Here is an 18379-nt window from a genome sequence, read left to right on the forward strand (position 1 = left end):
TCATTTTTCAGCAACATATTTATGGGATCAGAGTGTGATTAAAAATATAAGAAAGTGTGATGCTTTCAGGTCCTGAAAAACACATTTCTAGGGATACCACCGATAAACAAAAAAGCTGTATTTTTATACAGTCCTTTTAAGAAAACATCAAAGATAAACTAAACACAGACCAACCAGAGGATTATATATTTTTCTGCCCAGCTACCTTTAACCAAATTCTACTGAAATGTTAACACACGATTTAAAGATACACATTTTCACAAAATTTAGAACAAAAAGTTTTGAAATGCAGCTATATACTTCACTGATTTGGAGTACGCATCGATTTTTCCAGAAAGGTCTTTCCTTAATTCTCTGGGTTTTAGCAAAAGGAAAAAAAACATGGGATTTACTTGTTTAACTCACTTAAAGCCACTTGAGTTAACATCAGGAAAAGCTGGATTGGGCCCTACTAGTTAGTTTTACTTCTGAAGCACTACTCAAATTTATAAAAGATGAAAATCATACACACAAGCTATAGGAAAAATGTAGGGATATCTTTGTTATTTTCTGTGCTTCATGGGTGCTAAAGTATCTTTGAATGGCAAAGCAAATTAGTTAAATTATTTTAACAATACTACCTACCTTTTAATGCCAGAAGTCATTTGTATCTGTTTAAGATACTCAGTACAATGATAGAAATACTACGTGTATTTTTAAGGGAAATCAACAAAGAAAGAAAATCTACAGATTTATCACTTTTCCCTGAGAGAAAGTCTTAAGCTGTGCTTAGTTTAATTATTTTGAGGTATGTCATCAATTAGCGTAGTAACTGCAGCACAGCATATCAATACACTGAAAGTCTGTGCAGCTATCAAGAAAGTACACGCTGTACAGCATATGTTAAGGACTCGTTTGTGCTGTGAAGCTGGAGATCCAGGGGCAGCTACAGAGGCTTGTCAGAGGCAGTTTCAGACACTTACTCTGCATACATACATACAATTTTTTCTAAGCACTGTATTCAAAATAGTTCAACCGATGCTGAATCACTTGTTAACAGTCTACCTTTTTGCCAAATGAAGGCTAATGCCAGAGGCCATTGGTATACAGACACAGTTTACAACTATGATATCAATAATTGTTTAATCATGTAATCACAAAAATGGAGAGTGAACTAGAAGTTGGCATGCTTCTGGGTATTGGGCATTAGACGGGTTCATATGAATTTGTTCTAATGTAACAAAAGCTCACTTTCTGTTCATTAAGGTATTATTTTTTTAGTCACAGAATTAATTTACTACTTATTTTGAGTCCGAAGGATTTATGTCTTTGTATTGTTTATAAACTAATAAGATACAGCCACCTGCAGCTTGCTTGCTAAGTAAAGTAGGGAAAAAAATGTATCTTCTTGCTATAGTTAGTCTTTTTTGGAGTTTTTTTTTCAGTTATTAATAGTTTGACTCCTTTTCACAGCTTTATATGTGTTAAAGAAAAACCCAAGTACCATAGTCCTGCAAGGATATTTTATATAGTAGATTAAGCTCCGATTCTGCTATTAAAAGGTGTTTTAAGTTGTACAAACTGACCCTGCACTCTTTCCCTGTGATGCTTCTCACAAGGCATGAACAAAGAGAAAAAGAAAAATCATTACGCTTTCCTTACAAATGTGGCTGAGGAGATTCTTTGGAAAAAAAGTGTTATTTATTCTGCTTGCTGTAATGGCGGTGATTTCCCCATGTCTGTCTGTGCTGGAGAAAAAAAGGCTAATGAAACATTGGATATGCCCATACCTATTCAAAGAACTCGGTTCAAAGAAAGCAAAAAAATCGAAATGCTGGGGTTTTTTTAAATGAAAAGGAATAAAAAAAGTTTGGTTTTATAGTGCCTGTTATACCTGGAGTATTCGGCTGATGTACTTCGTATCCTACTACGACTAATCTACAGACGTCAACATATTAATCACAAGGCTGAGGGAGACGATAGGGAGACAAAATTTAGACAACTTTTTAGACTTTTGATAATAAATACTTGAAAATTTTACAGATCATTTGGTAAAAAAAAAAAAAAAAAGAAGAAAAAAATCACGGGATTCGAGTGTCTCTTTTTAACTTCAGTCTGTGCTCCCTCGCTTCAATCACTTCCGAGGGGAGGGCAAAGAGCAGAAATCCCACCGTCCTCCGGCACACGGCCGGACAGATCCGGCGGTGCGGCCGGTGCAGATCAACCTGGAACCTCTTCCCACGCTGAGAAAAACTGTACCAAAGGGGAAAAAAAAAAAAAAAAAAAAAAAAAAATGAAGGGGAAGCCGAGCCATCCCGGCCCCGCACGCACCACGCCGCCGGAGCGAAGGACGCGGGCCCGGTCCGCTCTGCCCGGGCGGCGCCGGCCGCCGGCCGCCCCCCGCCTCCTCGCCCTGCGGCGCCGGCCTCCGCCGCTGGGGGGCGTCGGGGCGCTTCCGAACGGCGGCGAGGCGGGCGGCGCGCCCCGGCCCAGCCCCGCGGGCCCCGGTCGGCGGGGGCGCCGCGCAGGCCGCCGTCACCCCGGCAACGCCGGCGGGGCGGGGGCGGTGGGAGCGCCCTCCCGCCGGAGGAGGCCCCGCCCGCCGCCCCGCCCCGCCAGGCCGCGCCCCTCCAGGCCCCGCCCCTCCCGCGGGAGCCGCTCACCTGCCCGCGCCGCGCGGCCTCGCGGTTGGGGGTCGGCGGGCGGAGCCGGTGCTGTTCGGCGGCGAAGCGGCGGCCCCGGCGTGCCTCCAGCCGCCTTCCCCCGCCGGCGGTGGCAGCCGTGCGGGCGGAGGCGGCGCGGCCGCTGCCGGCGCGGTTGCTGCAGCAGGGGGTGAAGGGCGAAGCAGAGCAGAGCGGGGTCTCCTCCCCGGCCGCGGGGCCGCCGCCCGGGTTTCGCTGGCTCACGCAACGCCTGAGCGTGCGGTTGCGGGTTGCCAAGCGATGCGGCCGGTCCCGCCGCGCAGCCGGTGCCACGCATCACCCGGGGCGTGCGAGCCGAGCCCCGCCGCGGGGGAAAGTGGGGAAGGAGTTCTCTTTTGCGGCTGAATTACTCGGCGTAGCGTTTTCCGTGGCAGACGGAAACTCATCCGTACACAGCCCGCGTAAACCCTGTCACAGCGTCCGGCGTGGAAATGGTTACATTTCGCAGTTAGGCTGCACAGGAACCACTCCGACGTCTTAGTAATTCAATTAGTCAGGTTTCCAGAAGGTGGGGTTGGGTATTTTTTTGGCACGAAGGAGGAGAAGCCTGGGACGACGCCTCCATTCTCGTGTTGCAAGCCAATCAGGTCGAGGTGTTAAAAAAAAAAAAAAAAAAAAAAAAAAGGCAATCTGTAAGCAAACAGCAGGCTGTGCCCTGACTGGCTGCGCCGGCAAATCCCCCCCTTTCCCAAGTAAACTGCATGCAAAAATCCCACATGATCAAGCAGCAGCGCCCGTGCTCCGAGCTGGCTGCTTGCACCTCCTCCTCGCCTTCATCCCTCACGAACACCGGCGCCAGATCCCGCCTCGGACACACGCGTGTGCATGTATGTATGCGTGTGTACCTCTATATACCGCGTATAGATCTCTGCGGCTGCCTATCTCACACACGCATGCACAGAGACAACCCGGCACGCCAGGCTCCTAGCTTTTCCAGGCTGCTGATGTCGGATTTACACGCAGTGAAGGGACCGGTCATTGCAAAAGGGGGCGTGACTGTTTAAAGATTTTTTTTTTTTTCCTCCCATAAAGCAATTTTTTTTTTTTCAAAACTGACTTTTGCCCCTCCAATCCTCGTCGCTCTTTACGATCCCTCCCTGCCTGCCGCTGCATTCAAGTTTATTTATTTGCCTGCTGGCGTGGTATATTTTTCCTTGCTGCTCTTGCTGCTGCTTCAGAGGGAAAAGGGGAGCAGCTGTTGGGCAGGACCAAGAAGAACTGGGTTTTTTTTTTTTTTTTCGATCTCCTTATGTAGTCATCTGAGGGGTGGATTCTTTTTCTCTCACCCCCTCCCTGCTCTTTCAAACTGTTTTGTCCTTCCGCAGAAGTTGATGTTCCCGGGACTGGACCCTGCTTTATCAGAGAGAGGCTCCGGGAGGCTGAAGCCGGAGATTTCTGCACCTCGCCGTATCGCTCCCTTCGTCCCCCGAGCAGGAGAGGCCAGCCAAGACCAGCATCATCAGAGGAGTTTGCAGGCTTGATTTTCCACTTCTCCGAGGTTTTGCTTTTTTCCACGCCCTCTCATAAAACAATTCTTTATTTCCATCTCCTTGGTTTCCACGCCGCAATATTTCTTGGATTGGCCGTTCTTTTTTTTTCTGCCTTCCCCCCCCCCCCCTTTTTTTTTTCCGCCTGTGCTGTTGCTCAGTCCTTGGTGCATCCACCGCCCAGGAACAGGAAGGACAAGAAAACCACTCCACAAAGTCTCCTTCAAGACACTCTCGGTGCTGCAGAACAGGCTCCCCAACTCCATCAGCTCAGCAAACAAACTCCTCAGGGCTTTTGCGTTGCCCCCCCTTTTTTTTCTTTTCTTCCTTTTTTTTTTTTTCTCTTTTTTGTTTGTTTTTCATTTGCGGGCGGCGGAGGGCCGGGAAGGAAGACGCAAACTTTGTACTTTGAGATCTGCTGATACTTCTCGCGCCTCTCCCAGCCGGCGGCCTTTAATATACTGCCAGGACCCCCCGTGGGCTTCCAGAGGGAAGATCTCCCTCCCCGCCTCCCCTCTCTTCGCCCCCCTCTCCCGCTCGCTCCCTCCATCCCCGCGTCCCCCGGCCGCCCCCGAGCCGCGGGGCCGCGCCGCCAGCGCCGCCGGGGCCGCTCGCAGGGGGCGGAGGAGCGGCGCCCCTCGCCCGCCGCGCCGGCGGGCCGGTGTATGTCGTGCCGTGGGCTCCGTACGGGACTCCCGGTGAATGAGCACCGCTCGCCGCTTGCCGCCGCCGCCCGCCTCGGCCTCCACCTCCCCCTGCCGGGGTGAGGCTCCCTGAGGGACCGCGGATCGCGCCTCCCTGCCGGCTGCCCGACTGCGGCGGCAGGCGCCCTCCGCTCGCTGCGGCGCGGCACGCCGCGGAGCCCACCCGCCTCTGCGCCTCGCTCTTTATTTATTTACTCCCCACCTCCCGCGCCCCGGCTCGGTCCCGTCTGCCCCCCGCCCCCCCCGCCTCTTGTTTTTTTGTTTGTTTTTTTTTCTTCCCCCTTTCTTAATTTTTTCCGCATCCCGTCTCGCCGCGCCGCCGGCCGGGCGCGATGCCGCACGTGGAGATGCTGCTGCTGGCGGCCGCGGCGCTGTGGGTGTGCGTGCGCGGGCAGGAGCCCGGCGCCAAGGCGGTGGCCGACCGCTACGCCGTCTACTGGAACAGCACCAACCCCAGGTACGCGGGGCGGCCGCGGCCGCGCACCGGGCACCGGCGGGCGGGGGGGAGGCGGGCGGGGAGCGGCGCCCCAGCGCTGGCGGCTCTTGCCCAGCGCCCGCAGAAGCCACCGCGGCTGCAAGATGGGGTGGAAAACTTTCGGAGGGTTAAGGCTACAGGCAGCGACGGTGGGGCGGGTGGTGGTGGTGTTTTTCTCCTCTTCCCCCGCCGCCCCCGCGCTGTACCAGGCTAGCCGCTTCCCCGGGCTCGGCCGCCGCCGGTCCGCGGGCGCTGGGCTGACGCGCCCCCGCTGCGGCGTGGGCGCCCCTCGCAGCGGGGCAAGCCCGCGCCTGCGGCCGAGCCTGCTGCAGGAGTCCGGGTGGGACGAGGGGGCGCAGGTAGCGGCCCCCCGCTTGTGCCTCGGCGGGCTCCTGCGGCAGGCGCGGCGCGGCCCAGAGCCGGCCCCGGGCAGGGAGGCAGGGGTCTCCCTCCCCGGCGGGACGGAGCAGGGTGGCCGGTCCCGGCTTCGCGGCAGCCCCGGGCGGGACCGCTGTCAGGGGCGGCAGCCGCGGCGGAGGGGTGGCTTTCCCCCTGCCCTGCCCTGCCCTGCCCGCCCGGCGGGGGGCTCTCCCGGGCAGGCCAGAGGTAACCGTGAGGCAGCGAGGTAGGTACGCCGTCCCGGGCCGGGGCGATGCCGGTGCCGCCGGGGACAGGACGGCGCAGCGCGGTGTCCCTGTCGGGGCTGAGCGGCGCTGACGGAGCCTCCCCGCGCCCAGGCGCGCCGGAGGGTTTCGGCACCCGGCTTCGTGTGGCGCTCAGCGAGCCGTCTGCTGGAAAGGGAGGTTTCATTTAATTTTTCTGGAGTTTTCCCTCATGTTGCGCATCAGAAAATTGCAGTCCTGCTCCAAATGGTATCCATGTGTTGGAGTAAAAAGGCACCTGGGTATTAAATTTTTTTGCCTTGTTAAAGTGCATGTGAGCAGACTTACTTTTTTTTTTTTTTAAACCTGCCAAGCTGGTCCAAGCAAATTTGGGGACATTTTATCTTAGGTTGTCTCTTTTTTATGCTTCTGATACTGCTGTTTGGTTTGAGATTAGCACATTGATTTTTGTTACAGGTCATGTTTTTTAATAGATCTGTGTTGCCTGCAGAAAACTCTACTCGGTATTCCAGAGTGGCTTCAAAATAGGTGATACAGAAGTTAACAGGCAGAATTTTCAAGTGCCCAGTTCGCTAGTCTGTCCAGGACTTTAATGCTGTTATAAGTATAACATTTAATAATGTTCCTGGTAACAACGCCTCAGCAATATATAGTTGGCACAAAAAGCTTGAGACAAAGAGGATTTATCCGAAGTAACAATCACGCTTGGAAATGATGAACATCTATAATTTTAAATGCCTATCTGTACATTTTCCTCTTTTTACTTTTATTACTTGAAAAAAAATTGCTCAGAGTAAATAAGACAAAAAGTTATGTCGCACATCAACATTCATCCCCAAAAAATCACTTGTCTCTCAAACACAGAGTTTTTTCTGTTGTTAGGCAAAATGAAATCTAACTGCTGGAAAAAAATAAAGTAATAGTTGCAAATCCCACTGGACAGAAGGAGGATTGTTGAAAGAAATAGGTTTGACTAAATGCACGCGTTGCTGGCATAACAGCTAAAATACTTCAAAAATAACCTTGCATTCAAGATTTTTCACTTCTGCTCTCTTGTGTGTGATGAGCTTACACAATACCTGCACATATGTTAAAGATAGTTGAAGGTACAAGCAACCCTTACCTAGTTGGTAGGTATTACACATTGAATGGATTTGTAAGGATTCTAGTAAGTTTAATTGCATTGTATTACTGTTAATGAAATCTTTTGTTAGTCCAACATTAAACATCAGTAGACTGCAAAGAAAACTTAGTTTTATTATTCTTCCAAACACTAGAGGAAGAGCTAATGGCAAGATGTTTCTAAACCTTTCCTTTTAAAAACAAACATTTCTTCTTCTCTTAAAATGTTCACTGCGCTCTCACAATGGAAGTATCTATTTGGACATGTCATGTTTATCTGTGAGTTAAAAATATGAGAAAGTGCAGGGTGCAGATGTATTTCTCCTTTGTTTTACACAGTGTGCCAGTTTTTGTGTGCTTTCCAAGTTACACGATCATTACAGAAAAACAGGCAAACACCTGAATGATAGGTGTAAGAGACTCAAAGAAAAGAAAACACTTCTGTTTTGAATTCGTTTTTTCAGAATCTAAGCTGAAGGCGAAATTCACTTTGGTTATCAAAATTTTTAGAGCTGTTAACAATGTTGCAGGAATAACTTCACAGTGATTTATCTGCTTCCAGAGACAGATTCAGGAGATGGACAATCTGCTTTTTATACATGTAGAAGTAAGTAGGGATGCTTGCTTGCTGATAACCATTTGAAATTAGAAGACAGAATATACTGTCATTCTTTAAACACAAATGCCACCATTGTGCTTTAGCTTACTTCTTTATTGTGTTTATTAAGAATTAACAAGCTGCTGTAGAACTAATTAATTCACTTTAAAAATGAACTGTTGATCATTTTGATGGTGATTAAAGGCACTCTAAGGTTTCATCAGAACTTTGAAGAATTTAATAATGCTTGTACTTCCCTCAGATACGATGGTGTTCAGGTTTTTAGTATGAAACTCCAGCAATTTATTGAAATTCACAGAGATCTCATCCTTATTAAAACACACATTAGTAAATGGATGAGTGGCCCACTTGATAAGTGCTCCTGGTGTGAACAATATTTGGTAAATAAAAAATCCTGAGAGTCTATTAGCAAAATTCATACTACATTTCTTGGTTAGTTGCCAAAGTTCTGCTAGAACAATTAAAAAAATGTTTTGTGATCATTATTGTTATCATGTATGTTTAAAAAAGTTGTATATTCTTACAGAGCCAAAGTCTGTTCTTAGAAATGTTTTAAGTATTCTCGTGCCTTATTTTTCTTATATATTTCATTATTGACATACATGAAGTACCATAAATGCTGTAGTCCAATTCCAGATGAGAATATGTTTAAGTATTAAGATTTCAAAATGTAATAAAATAAGGTTTTTAATCCTTTTTTTGTGGATTGGAAATTAATCCTCAAGTAAGCTTGAAAATATGTTCTAATATTTTTGTTATTTATGTAGGCTTAGAATTAAGTGTACGTAAATTCTAATTATCACGTCAAAGTGCATTAGTCTTTCAGCACTGTTTGCATATGTGTTCTTATATGGGACAGCAAAATACTATTGTCAAAGAACATTATTCTGAATCCAACACTTAAAATAGTTTGGGGAGTTTGTTTTGTAATGGAGCGTATTCATTTAATGCTGATTACTGGTGTCCTTCTAATTAAAATTCAGCCAAAATGTCATGTACCTGGGCCAAATTTTGAAGCAGTCTAGTTGCTTAGTGCTTGCTGCTGCTTTTAATCTTGTCAGAGTTCAAGCTGAACTACTTGTTGTTATTATTGCTGCATTCTTCTGCTTGCAGGATTGTGCTTCAAGATTGTAGTTTCTATTTAGGTATTTCCCTATAAGTTGTTTCAGTGGCAGGTTATGTAGCTTCATAAATTGTTGCTAGTTTCAAGGTGGTTAAGAATACTTGCATTTCAGGTCTAGTTTCTGGTCATATATAGAGGCCAAACCTTGTAGTCTCATGAAAGCAAACATTTTTTTTAGGAATATTATTGAATTGGCTGTATCTTATACAAGAGAATTGTGTATAAAGTTACATCCACAAGAGAACTATTATAAAGACATAGGATGCTGATATATTTTCTGTTTGTGTATTTATGTGGGTAATAAAATCAAGAAATCAGACGGTAATTAGAGAATTTAGATACTGAAAAATCATTTCAGCTTCAACTGGTGAGTTCCCATAATTAAGCTGGATACCACAATTTGATCAATCTTGCTAGAGGGTTTTTTTTAAAGATAGTTACTTGGGAGCAGTGAGCAGAAAAATCAGTGGATACTTCTGAAAATACTATGCATAGATCAGAATTTCACAACCTAGATGTCTAATCTTCGGTGAATTTTGTAGCTGAGTATTTAGGCACTGATTCAGAAAAGCAGCTGACTTCCCTGAAGTGCGTACTGACACACTTAAGTTCTGTTGCAGTTGTATGGATGAATGGATGTGTACTTAAGTGCCTCCCTGAACCAGCCAAATGCATAGACTTAATTTTGAGATGCTCTGACCATGGCTGCTCATGTACGCCTGGCACTTCTCGGGAGTACGCTGGCTGGATGGATGTCTGAGTATCTTACCATCCATTAATATGTGTTTGCAGATTTCACCATGGCATGTTGGTTGTATATGCTGAGGTCATATGGCTGTTTTTTTTGTTTGGTTTCGCTTGTTTGTTTTCCATTTAGAAATAGTTCTGTCTATGTACAGAGATTAGGGAAACCATACAGAAATGGTTGGAATAGGAAGAAGGCAGTTACGTGTGTTAAGAACAGCTAAGAAGTTGGGGACGAAGAAGGGCAAAATCAAGGCATTTGCTTTGTTTTTGGTATTCTGTATAATTTTTATATGTCAAGGGAAGCATAAGAGCTTAAGTACTTGGGATACACAGACACACACACACACACACACATATACATATATATAACTATTTTGAAACAGCCTAGCTTGTATTTTGAGAGCGTTTTATCCAGCAGTTTGCTGTGAGAGCTGAAGAAATCTGACTGATTCCTTGTAATTAAAAGGTCAGTAGTAGAGCCTTCAATTCTTTACACCTACTTTCTGTGCTTTTAATAGTTTCACTAACACCTTGTGTCTCCAAAGGAATATTGGTGTTTATTTTAAAAGAGACATTTTGAAACAGTTTGAAACATTCTATGGAAAAACTACAAAAAGAACAGTAGTTTCACTGGCTTCCACCTTTGTATGAAAGGCACCTTGTTAAGCGGTACATGGTCTTCATTAAATGCTTCTTATTAAATCTTTCCCAAATGAACATAGTGAGGACACTTCACTGCGTTCTTTCTGCTAGCACTATATCCTTTTGGAGAGGGACAGATAAAGATGAGCCTTCCTTTCTCTCCCCTGTTGTTATGATCCCAGCAATCTACCAGCTTCATGCTGGGCTTAGAAAATGAATGAATGCAATTAGTCCTTCAGGAGTCATGGTCTTTGCATTCATATGAAGAGGCATATGTAATAGATATACATTTGTATGCGAATATGTACGCATTTCAATGTATGTGTATGTAGACTTATGTATATGTATGCATATATATGCATATGTATGTATGCACTGAAGTGTGTCATTAGAAGGTGATGTGGTGTAGAGTAAATCACGAATGTTGTGTGAGAAAAAAAATCTCTGAAAATGAAATTTTTAATTGATGAACTCTTAAATGTTTAGAAAACTAACAGCTTTACAAACTAATTCCCAGGTCCCATCTTCTGGCTAAGATCTTTTGTTTTAAAATTAAAAATAATCAATTAAAAATTATTTGTAGAATCTGTGTTTTAGTTCGTGGCCATCTTCCCATTGTGCTGTTTTTTCGCATGCTAGTAGTGCCTGGGTCAGTAGGTGGGCAGGTAGGTAAGCAAGCAATCAGGCACACAAATGTAAAATGAAACAGAGAAGATTACAGGGATATGCTTTGAGAATTCTCTGGGCTTATTAGAATGCCTTGTTACTGCTTCTTCCTAAACCAGTCTGTTGCTGGGCAGAGTACTGCATTGTTGAAATATTAGACTTTAAGAAAGTGCGTGAAGAAGGCTAGCCATTTGGATCATCTTAGAGAAGATGCTAGCAAAGGCACAACCTTTCCTGGAGAGAGCACAAGTAGACAGTAGTTTGTCCATAGCTGTGAGATGTACCTCTCTTGCCTTGGCTCACTGTTTGTTTTTCAATTCCTTTTTTAATGCAATTAGAAGTATTTTGGAACTGGGATTTTCTTCCAATAATCACTTTGCTCTGCTATCCAGTTCTGAGCGTTGTTTTTTAAAAAGTTTCTTTAGTCTCATGATTAATCTTCCAGTGTTTCTGAATGGTGTAATTCACTGTTGAGAATAAAGGGCCCTGTTTTGTTTTAAGTTTTCATTGCACTTGTGCTTAAAATTTAGTCAGTCAGCAGCACACCAACATAATGAAATGGAAACGTTTGGTTTAAAATAAACAGACACGTTATTGAAATTGCTTTCTGGTGGTATTACAGTTATTGTGAGTAAGCCCTACTGTAATGTACTTGAGCATAGCTGAATGGAAGAATAAAATCCTTCATGCATTAGAAGTCTTCCTTGCATTTTTGCATTCTCCCTATTCATTGTAGTCTCTACAAGCTAGATTATAGTTGAGCTCATTTAAAATGGTGGGTATTATTTTATAGTGTGCAAACATGTATAGAGGTCTGAAATCCTCTTTTTTAAGAAACGGAACATAGATTGTTACATTACAAAACCACAAATTCCCACTCCTACACATTTTTAAAAATAATTTGTGTTAAAATCAAGTATTTGAAAATATATAAAGTATGCTGTTCCAGGAGGATTGAGATTGTATTTCTCTCCTGTAGAACGCCAAGGTTTCCAATAAAAGAAAAATACCCCCTGTATACATTTTTTTTTTTTCATCTGGGGAAACATCCTTCATATTTTACTGTTGACAGGTTGATGAAAATACATTGTTAGATCCTAGTTTTATGAAAAAAATGAGTTTGTTTATTTTTGACTACTGCAAAATGTAGAGAAATTGTTTGATGCCCATGTTCTGTTAACTGGTATGCTAGGAGTTTTATGGACATTTTTCTGTTTAAATGCATGACCAGTAAAAATGCTGTCAAAAGAAAAACCAGCTAACGAGAAGATACACAAGAGTCTTGTTAATTAGCAAGATCTGCTTGAATTGCTAATACCAATTTATAGCAAATTCTTCAGGTTTGGCAATTTTTACTTGAAAAGCCTTGAAAATTGCTATTCTTATTCTCACTTGCATTATAATCTAGTGGAAGAATTTACCTATGGTGTGGAAAAAAAGGATCTTAGACTGACAAAACCTGTAAGTACAGTATTAGTTAGTTTTCACTTTGTTAATTTTCTTTTCTGTCATTAAATGAGCTAATGAGGAACGTTCAACAGTAATACCAGCAATAAAAGATTTTACTTAATGTTTATCACTGAGTAACTTTATATTTTTTGCTTGTTTTCATTGGACTCTTGAAGAACCATCTTATTTGCTAGGCACCATTTTTAGTTTTTGATGACAGTAATGAAATGGTGCTGGAGTGCAGAGAAGGAGTGATTTGCTTGTGAATCATCTGGTGAGGTGAAAAACTGGAGTAGGCGATATGTTCGCTTTGACTCTCATCACCCTCTGTTAAAATATCTTTTTGTTCCATTCTTAAAGATAAAATTTGGCCTTGTGACATTTAAAAGGATGCGTATTTTGACAGAATGTATTTTGTGCTGCAATTAATGTTTGCTGTGTAGCCTTGACATTCTTTGTTCATTAAAATAATATCATTTTTTCCTCCCTGAAATTATTTTGGTTTTTTGCTTGGGAGTGGATGCTGGCCAGTGGTGGGCATATTCACATTGTGTGAGTTGTTCATCAGTAGTAGTTGAGCAATGTGGTCTCTCCCCAGTGGACAGCAATGAAGCACTACCTTTTTGCTTTTGTGGACTTCAAAGTAGTATTTTTCATATTCATAGTACAGTTCAGAACTTCCTTCTCTCTAGAGACATTCAAATCACATTATCTTATCACATAGGGAATTGCTAATAAATATATATATATATTTATTATAATACTGGTACTGTACATAGGATTTTTTTCTTTTAATTTTTACTTTACATTTGTTTTAATTTTGTAAATAAATTTGAGTATCTTATCTCAGTCTGTGCCTTTGAAACTGGAGCTGAATACATTCTAAATCTTCTTGTCACAACTACACAAAAAATACCAAATCTCTCGATTTCTAATATTTTGTTGTTTTGGTAGTGCTATATAAATAAAATATAGATGTATTTTTTGTGAGGAGACAGAAGAAAGTAAGTATTTTACTTTACTTACTGGTAGATTTGATGATGATCTTTGTAGCAGTTATCAGTCTGCAATGCTAGTTCATCAGCGTTAGGTACGGACTGGTAGCAGCTTTAATGATGTTGGGTCCCCTGGAATTGTTAAAACTTGTTGCAAAGAAATTTGCTAATTAATGTTGTTGATGAGAAGGAAAACCAGCTGCCTTTTTTTTTTTTTTTTTTTTTTTGCTTTAGTTGATGTCTGATCAGATTTTAAAAAGTAGTGATGTATTCTTACAGGCAGGGCGTTTGGTGTGCAGAAGTTAACAAAGTAGGAGCTATCAATCCTGCTCTCTTTCCTATTGTTTCCAGAAAAGAAAGAAATAAAGAGAGACTCTGGAATTTGAAAGTATTGACCTTCTGACATGCACACACAGCATGGTCATTGCACTGGCACATAAAGTGCCTTAAGCCACCATAATGGCAAACTGCATTTTTGAAGTTACTGATATGAGAGCCAGCTGGATGGGGGATGGACAGCCAACATTGATTCTGCAGCTATTTGCAAGTTACCACTTTAGAGCCAGACAGTTTCACTTTTATATTCCCAAACTTACCACTTAGGAATAATGTTGCTTTGTTCAGCTTAGCCAGGGATTTGTGACTGCTACATAGACTTAGAACCGTTTGGTCCAGAATTGTGTGGTCATTCTTCATAGAGATCTGCTTCACAGAGTAATTTCATTCATCTGGTGGTGGGGGAGGGATGAGAAACAGTGAAGGGACATTCAGATATAGCATTCTTCAAGGCAAGTGTGCATCCACATTAGCTAGTTGCTTTTTTAAAGCTTTTTAAAGATAAAGGCAGAGATTTGGATCAAGTAGTTATAAGCCAGTTCAGACCCTTGTCTTCAGACTACATGTGATCTCCTGGATAGGCTCTCCATGCATTGTCTGGAAAAGACCTAATATTTTATGTACTGCAACAGCTCTTCCCCCTGCCTCCCGCCCCCACCTCCCCACCCGCCTTTTTTTTATTATTATTATTTGTTTACAGTTATTGCTCCAATACACTTATACATCTTTTTGCAGTTCTCTTGGGGCTTAGTTTATTAAAAATTAGTGATCCATCACTAAGCGGGGTACAGTACAAATACTGGTGCTCCCAAAAGGGAGTTTTTGTGCCAAACCAGGAGAAATAATAGGGATACAAAAGCTGCCAAAAAGCGTGTCTCCCAATTGCTAACTAATCAGGCGAAAAAGCACCTCAGCAACTACAGTTGAATGTGGGACAGTTTATTGTAAATATTGAACAAGGATATGTTAAGGGGGCATAGTATCTTTTTGTTTGTAGCTATGTATAATTAAAAAAACAAAAGTCAACTATGTGCCAGAGTTGATGGGGATTTCTTTTACGTTGATGGTATTGTCAGCGGATAGACCTCTTTCAAAAAACCTCATGCTACTTTTGAACAAAAAAAAATCACTGTTTTGTCTATTTATTTTTTCTGTCTGTTCTTAATGTGGTGGTTATTAATATAGTATCTATAGACAATAAGCAAAGCTTTAGAAAAGTTATTTTAAAAAACTCTTATCTTCAGTAATCTGGGTTACAAGGTATGGGAGAAAAAGAACCATTGCTGTGAATATCTGGTATCCAAAGCTGCCAATCACTTTTGGCACAGCTCCCATCATGGTCGCTGTGCTCATAATTAAATGCCTGTCATTAGTGTATTTTTCCATAACATTTACAATGGAAAAGGCAAGGGGTCCTTGCAGAGCTATGGCTGTCAGGGGAACAATAAAAACTAATTACACACTCTGCTGTCACCATTGTCAGCTCTGCTTTTGGGGGGAAAGAACATGGAAAGTGTGTGCCTAATAATTATATATATAAAATTATATGTATACAATACCCAATTGGGGAAACTCAGTCATAGCGAAGTGACATTTACTTGGGAGTTTATTATTCCTGCATTCAAAAGATCTTAATTCTAGGCTTGTATTTTTCCCTTCACTTACACCTAAGTTGCATATACTTTTCCCTTTGCATTTCAGTCACTTTTGCCTCTCTGTCTTTCTTTCTGTCTTGCACACTTTCTGGTGAACTGAGCTTTCCAATAAAATCGCTGGGATCAAAGACGGTATTTGCCTGAATTTATTAAGTGGGTGCGAATCATCTTATCCTTTGTATGCTTTTGCTTGTGTCCTGCATAGTAAACTGGATTAAAAAAAAAGCTGAATGAAAGCAGCTAGTTTGCATGTTCACCTTTTTTCTGTTTTCAGCCTGTGGTGTGTAGGTCATCTTAATGAAATCACGTTAATATTTTGGAGTACAGCAGTAGCAGCTTTGGTGAAATGTGTGCCAGTTTATCAATGCACAGTGTTTATCAGTGCACAAATATTTCCAAATGTAAGCATAAGTGCATAATTGCAGAGTGAATTATCTTGAATGCTGTCCTTAAAGACATTGAAAGAGTGAAGTTGTGCCTTCACACTAATATTTACTAATTTTTTTTCTAGCCTGTAAAGTAAATAATTTATTTAAGCAGGTTTTTTAGCCCACTGATTTAAAAAATAATAGATCCTCAGAACCAGACTCTTGAACATATGTAGATACCTAGAGTTGCAGACAGGAGCCATGTGGGATTTTTGAGACTGCTTGGTGCCTAACTGTCTTAGATTTTATTTCTGCTTTTTTACACGCATAAGTTCTTAGACGCCTTTCAAAAAATGATCCCTAAAGCTGATTAAGGAAAGTAGTTTAAATATATATCCTAGTTTTTAAAAGTTGCTGAAGTCACTAGGAGCTGATGGGTACGAATGAGGTCTGTCTATTTATTTAAATTGTATGCCTCAACAGATACTACAGGATCTAATATTGGTCTTTTTTTTTTTTTTTAATACACCACCTTTTGATGCTTTTTTATTGCAGTACTTTCGGAAGTGTTCAGATCCAAGCCTATTGAAGTAAAAAGATTCTCCCATTGCTTTGGATGGGAGTTGATTTTAGGCCCTGTATTGATGATTTTATGATGTAGTTCATGAATAAGAGTTTCAGTAGTTAGGCTTGTCAGTTTTTGTGAGGCCACTCAATCTGCATGAGTCAGCAGCATGGGACTATATGTCCTTGTGGGTATTTGTCTGATTGGGTCCAAATAAGTTCTAGATGGAGTTTTTTTGAACTGTTTTTGCAGAGTTGGGACCTCCATCTTTTGGGGGCTGAAGTGGGTAAAAGTGAACCCGGTGGAATGAGTAGTTGCTTTGCCATCAGCAGTTTCAAAAATGAGAATTGGTTTATCATACATGATTTGCAAATGGGCATTAGTGAAACTCTGAGGTGTTGGATGCCTTATACAGTGGAGGACAATTTGGTATGTGCCAAAAAAAATAATTAATTTAAGATCATGAAGGTAAATTTAATCAATTATAGTAGTACACCACTGGGATACAGGTTATGTATTTTCCAAAGCATTATATGCAATATACTGCTCTCTTCTAGATAAGATGTTCCTTTTAGACCAGATGGGTCTTGTGAATGCCCACATATGACAGAATTGTTTCCTCACTGAAATAATTAAAACAGTGTATTCAGGAAAGAAGTCTCTGTTTTCTAGAAAATAGAACAATAGTCTTCTACAAAACAGAAGTCCCTATTTTGCTGGAGAATGCTACTTCTCCTTGCAAATGTCAACTCTTTAATATATAAATCATATAATTTATTACCTGTTTACCAAAATGGTAAGCAGGGATTCTTGTCCTGTGGCATGTCACTGTATTTTGAGGCTGCTGGGAGAATGAGAAAGCAATTTTTCTTGAAGCAGTTTTATTTAATGGAGTACCAAGTATTACATTTTTCTGGATTTCCAGTGGACTTGCTGATGTCTAGTGGCTATGAGATAGAACGTAATGAGAGGAAGACACATCTTTCAGGAAATGTGGCACATGTTTAGTTTGAGAAGACAGATGTTGATGAAATACACTTCTTAAAATTGAGTCTTGTAAAAAAAAATCAAGTTCTAATCTTAAACTGTATCCATCGTGCATACATTTGAAATTTGGTCACGTTTTGTAGTCTCTGTGTTGGTAGATCCAGTTGTAAGACACTGGGTCCAGTTTAATGTTACTTGTATATAGTGAGCTGCCTGCAAGGTTCCCAGAAATCTTTGAAAATTTTCAGTGAAGTTGATTTTTTTAAATATAGTTCAAAAATGTCCTGTGAATGTTTAGTAGCTTTTTACGTTGAGTTCACAAATGTTGTACAGGAATGCATACACAATTTTATTGAAGAAGTTATGTCTTAAACAGTCCTCAGACAAAAAATACTAGGAACGCTTCCTGCAGAGAACGTGATCATTTTCTAACACACTTAATAGCATAATCCTCACTTAAAAACCAGAAATATATATATCAGTTTCTCAAAAGTTGTATTGTAGATAGGAACTTCACTAGCAGAAGTTTTGTACATTTGTTGAGGGTTTTGAGAGTATAAAGATATTCTTCATTAAAATAAAAACAAAATATAAAGAGTGTTGTTATTTGCAGTATCTTTAATCAAAGTGGTATGAAATTTCTCATTAAGGTTAGGATTCACAGTATCATAACAAGTGACAGTGTGGGTGAAGAAGGAAAATTAATTGGAGAGGTACATCATACTTGTTTCTCTTTATATCATGGCTATTCACTGCATTCAAATTCCAAGCAAACCCTTTTACTATATCTCAATTATATAAAACTCACTTGCGAAGACCACTTTATGAAGAGAATCTCCATATTCATTTTGTCTAGTCCGAAGAACGGTAGTTAGCTTTAAAAAAAAAAAAAAGTTTTTTTTAGTGATTTATAGTGTCACTTTAATATTACTTTTTTAGACCCTGTCTCTGACTGAACTACATTTTATAGCTTACTGTAAAAAGAAATCTCCGTTCTCCATTTTTCATACTAGCTGTCTTGATTTAGTGCTGATATAATGGCCTTCTTCAGAACAAAGCATTTGGAAGAGTTTCATAAGCACTTTATTTTAGGTGCAGGGTTGGGTGCTAATATATTATTACTGATGAAAGCAAT

The 18379-nt window shown here is 41.7% G+C and overlaps 1 protein-coding gene across 3 annotated transcripts in view; it reads left to right on the forward strand.

Annotated features, from left to right (window-relative positions):
* The first annotated feature begins 3387 nt into the window (after window positions 1-3387).
* EFNA5 (ephrin A5) overlaps window positions 3388-18379 on the forward strand; it is a 212146-nt gene continuing 197154 nt past the window's right edge. For 2 of the 3 annotated variants that reach the window (XM_087742523.1, XM_087742525.1), the window contains exon 1: window positions 3770-5329. In XM_087742523.1, the coding sequence (XP_087598649.1) occupies window positions 5205-5329 (125 nt within the window). In that variant the 5' untranslated portion in view covers window positions 3770-5204. Of the gene's footprint in view, window positions 3509-3769; window positions 5330-18379 lie in introns of those variants that run through there. The other variant, XM_087742524.1, reaches the window with a different exon arrangement.

Source organism: Nipponia nippon, unplaced genomic scaffold (assembly GCF_047370975.1).
Source record: "Nipponia nippon isolate SJK-2023a ecotype South Korea unplaced genomic scaffold, ASM4737097v1 scaffold_8, whole genome shotgun sequence".
NCBI classification, from domain to species: Eukaryota; Metazoa; Chordata; class Aves; order Pelecaniformes; family Threskiornithidae; genus Nipponia; species Nipponia nippon.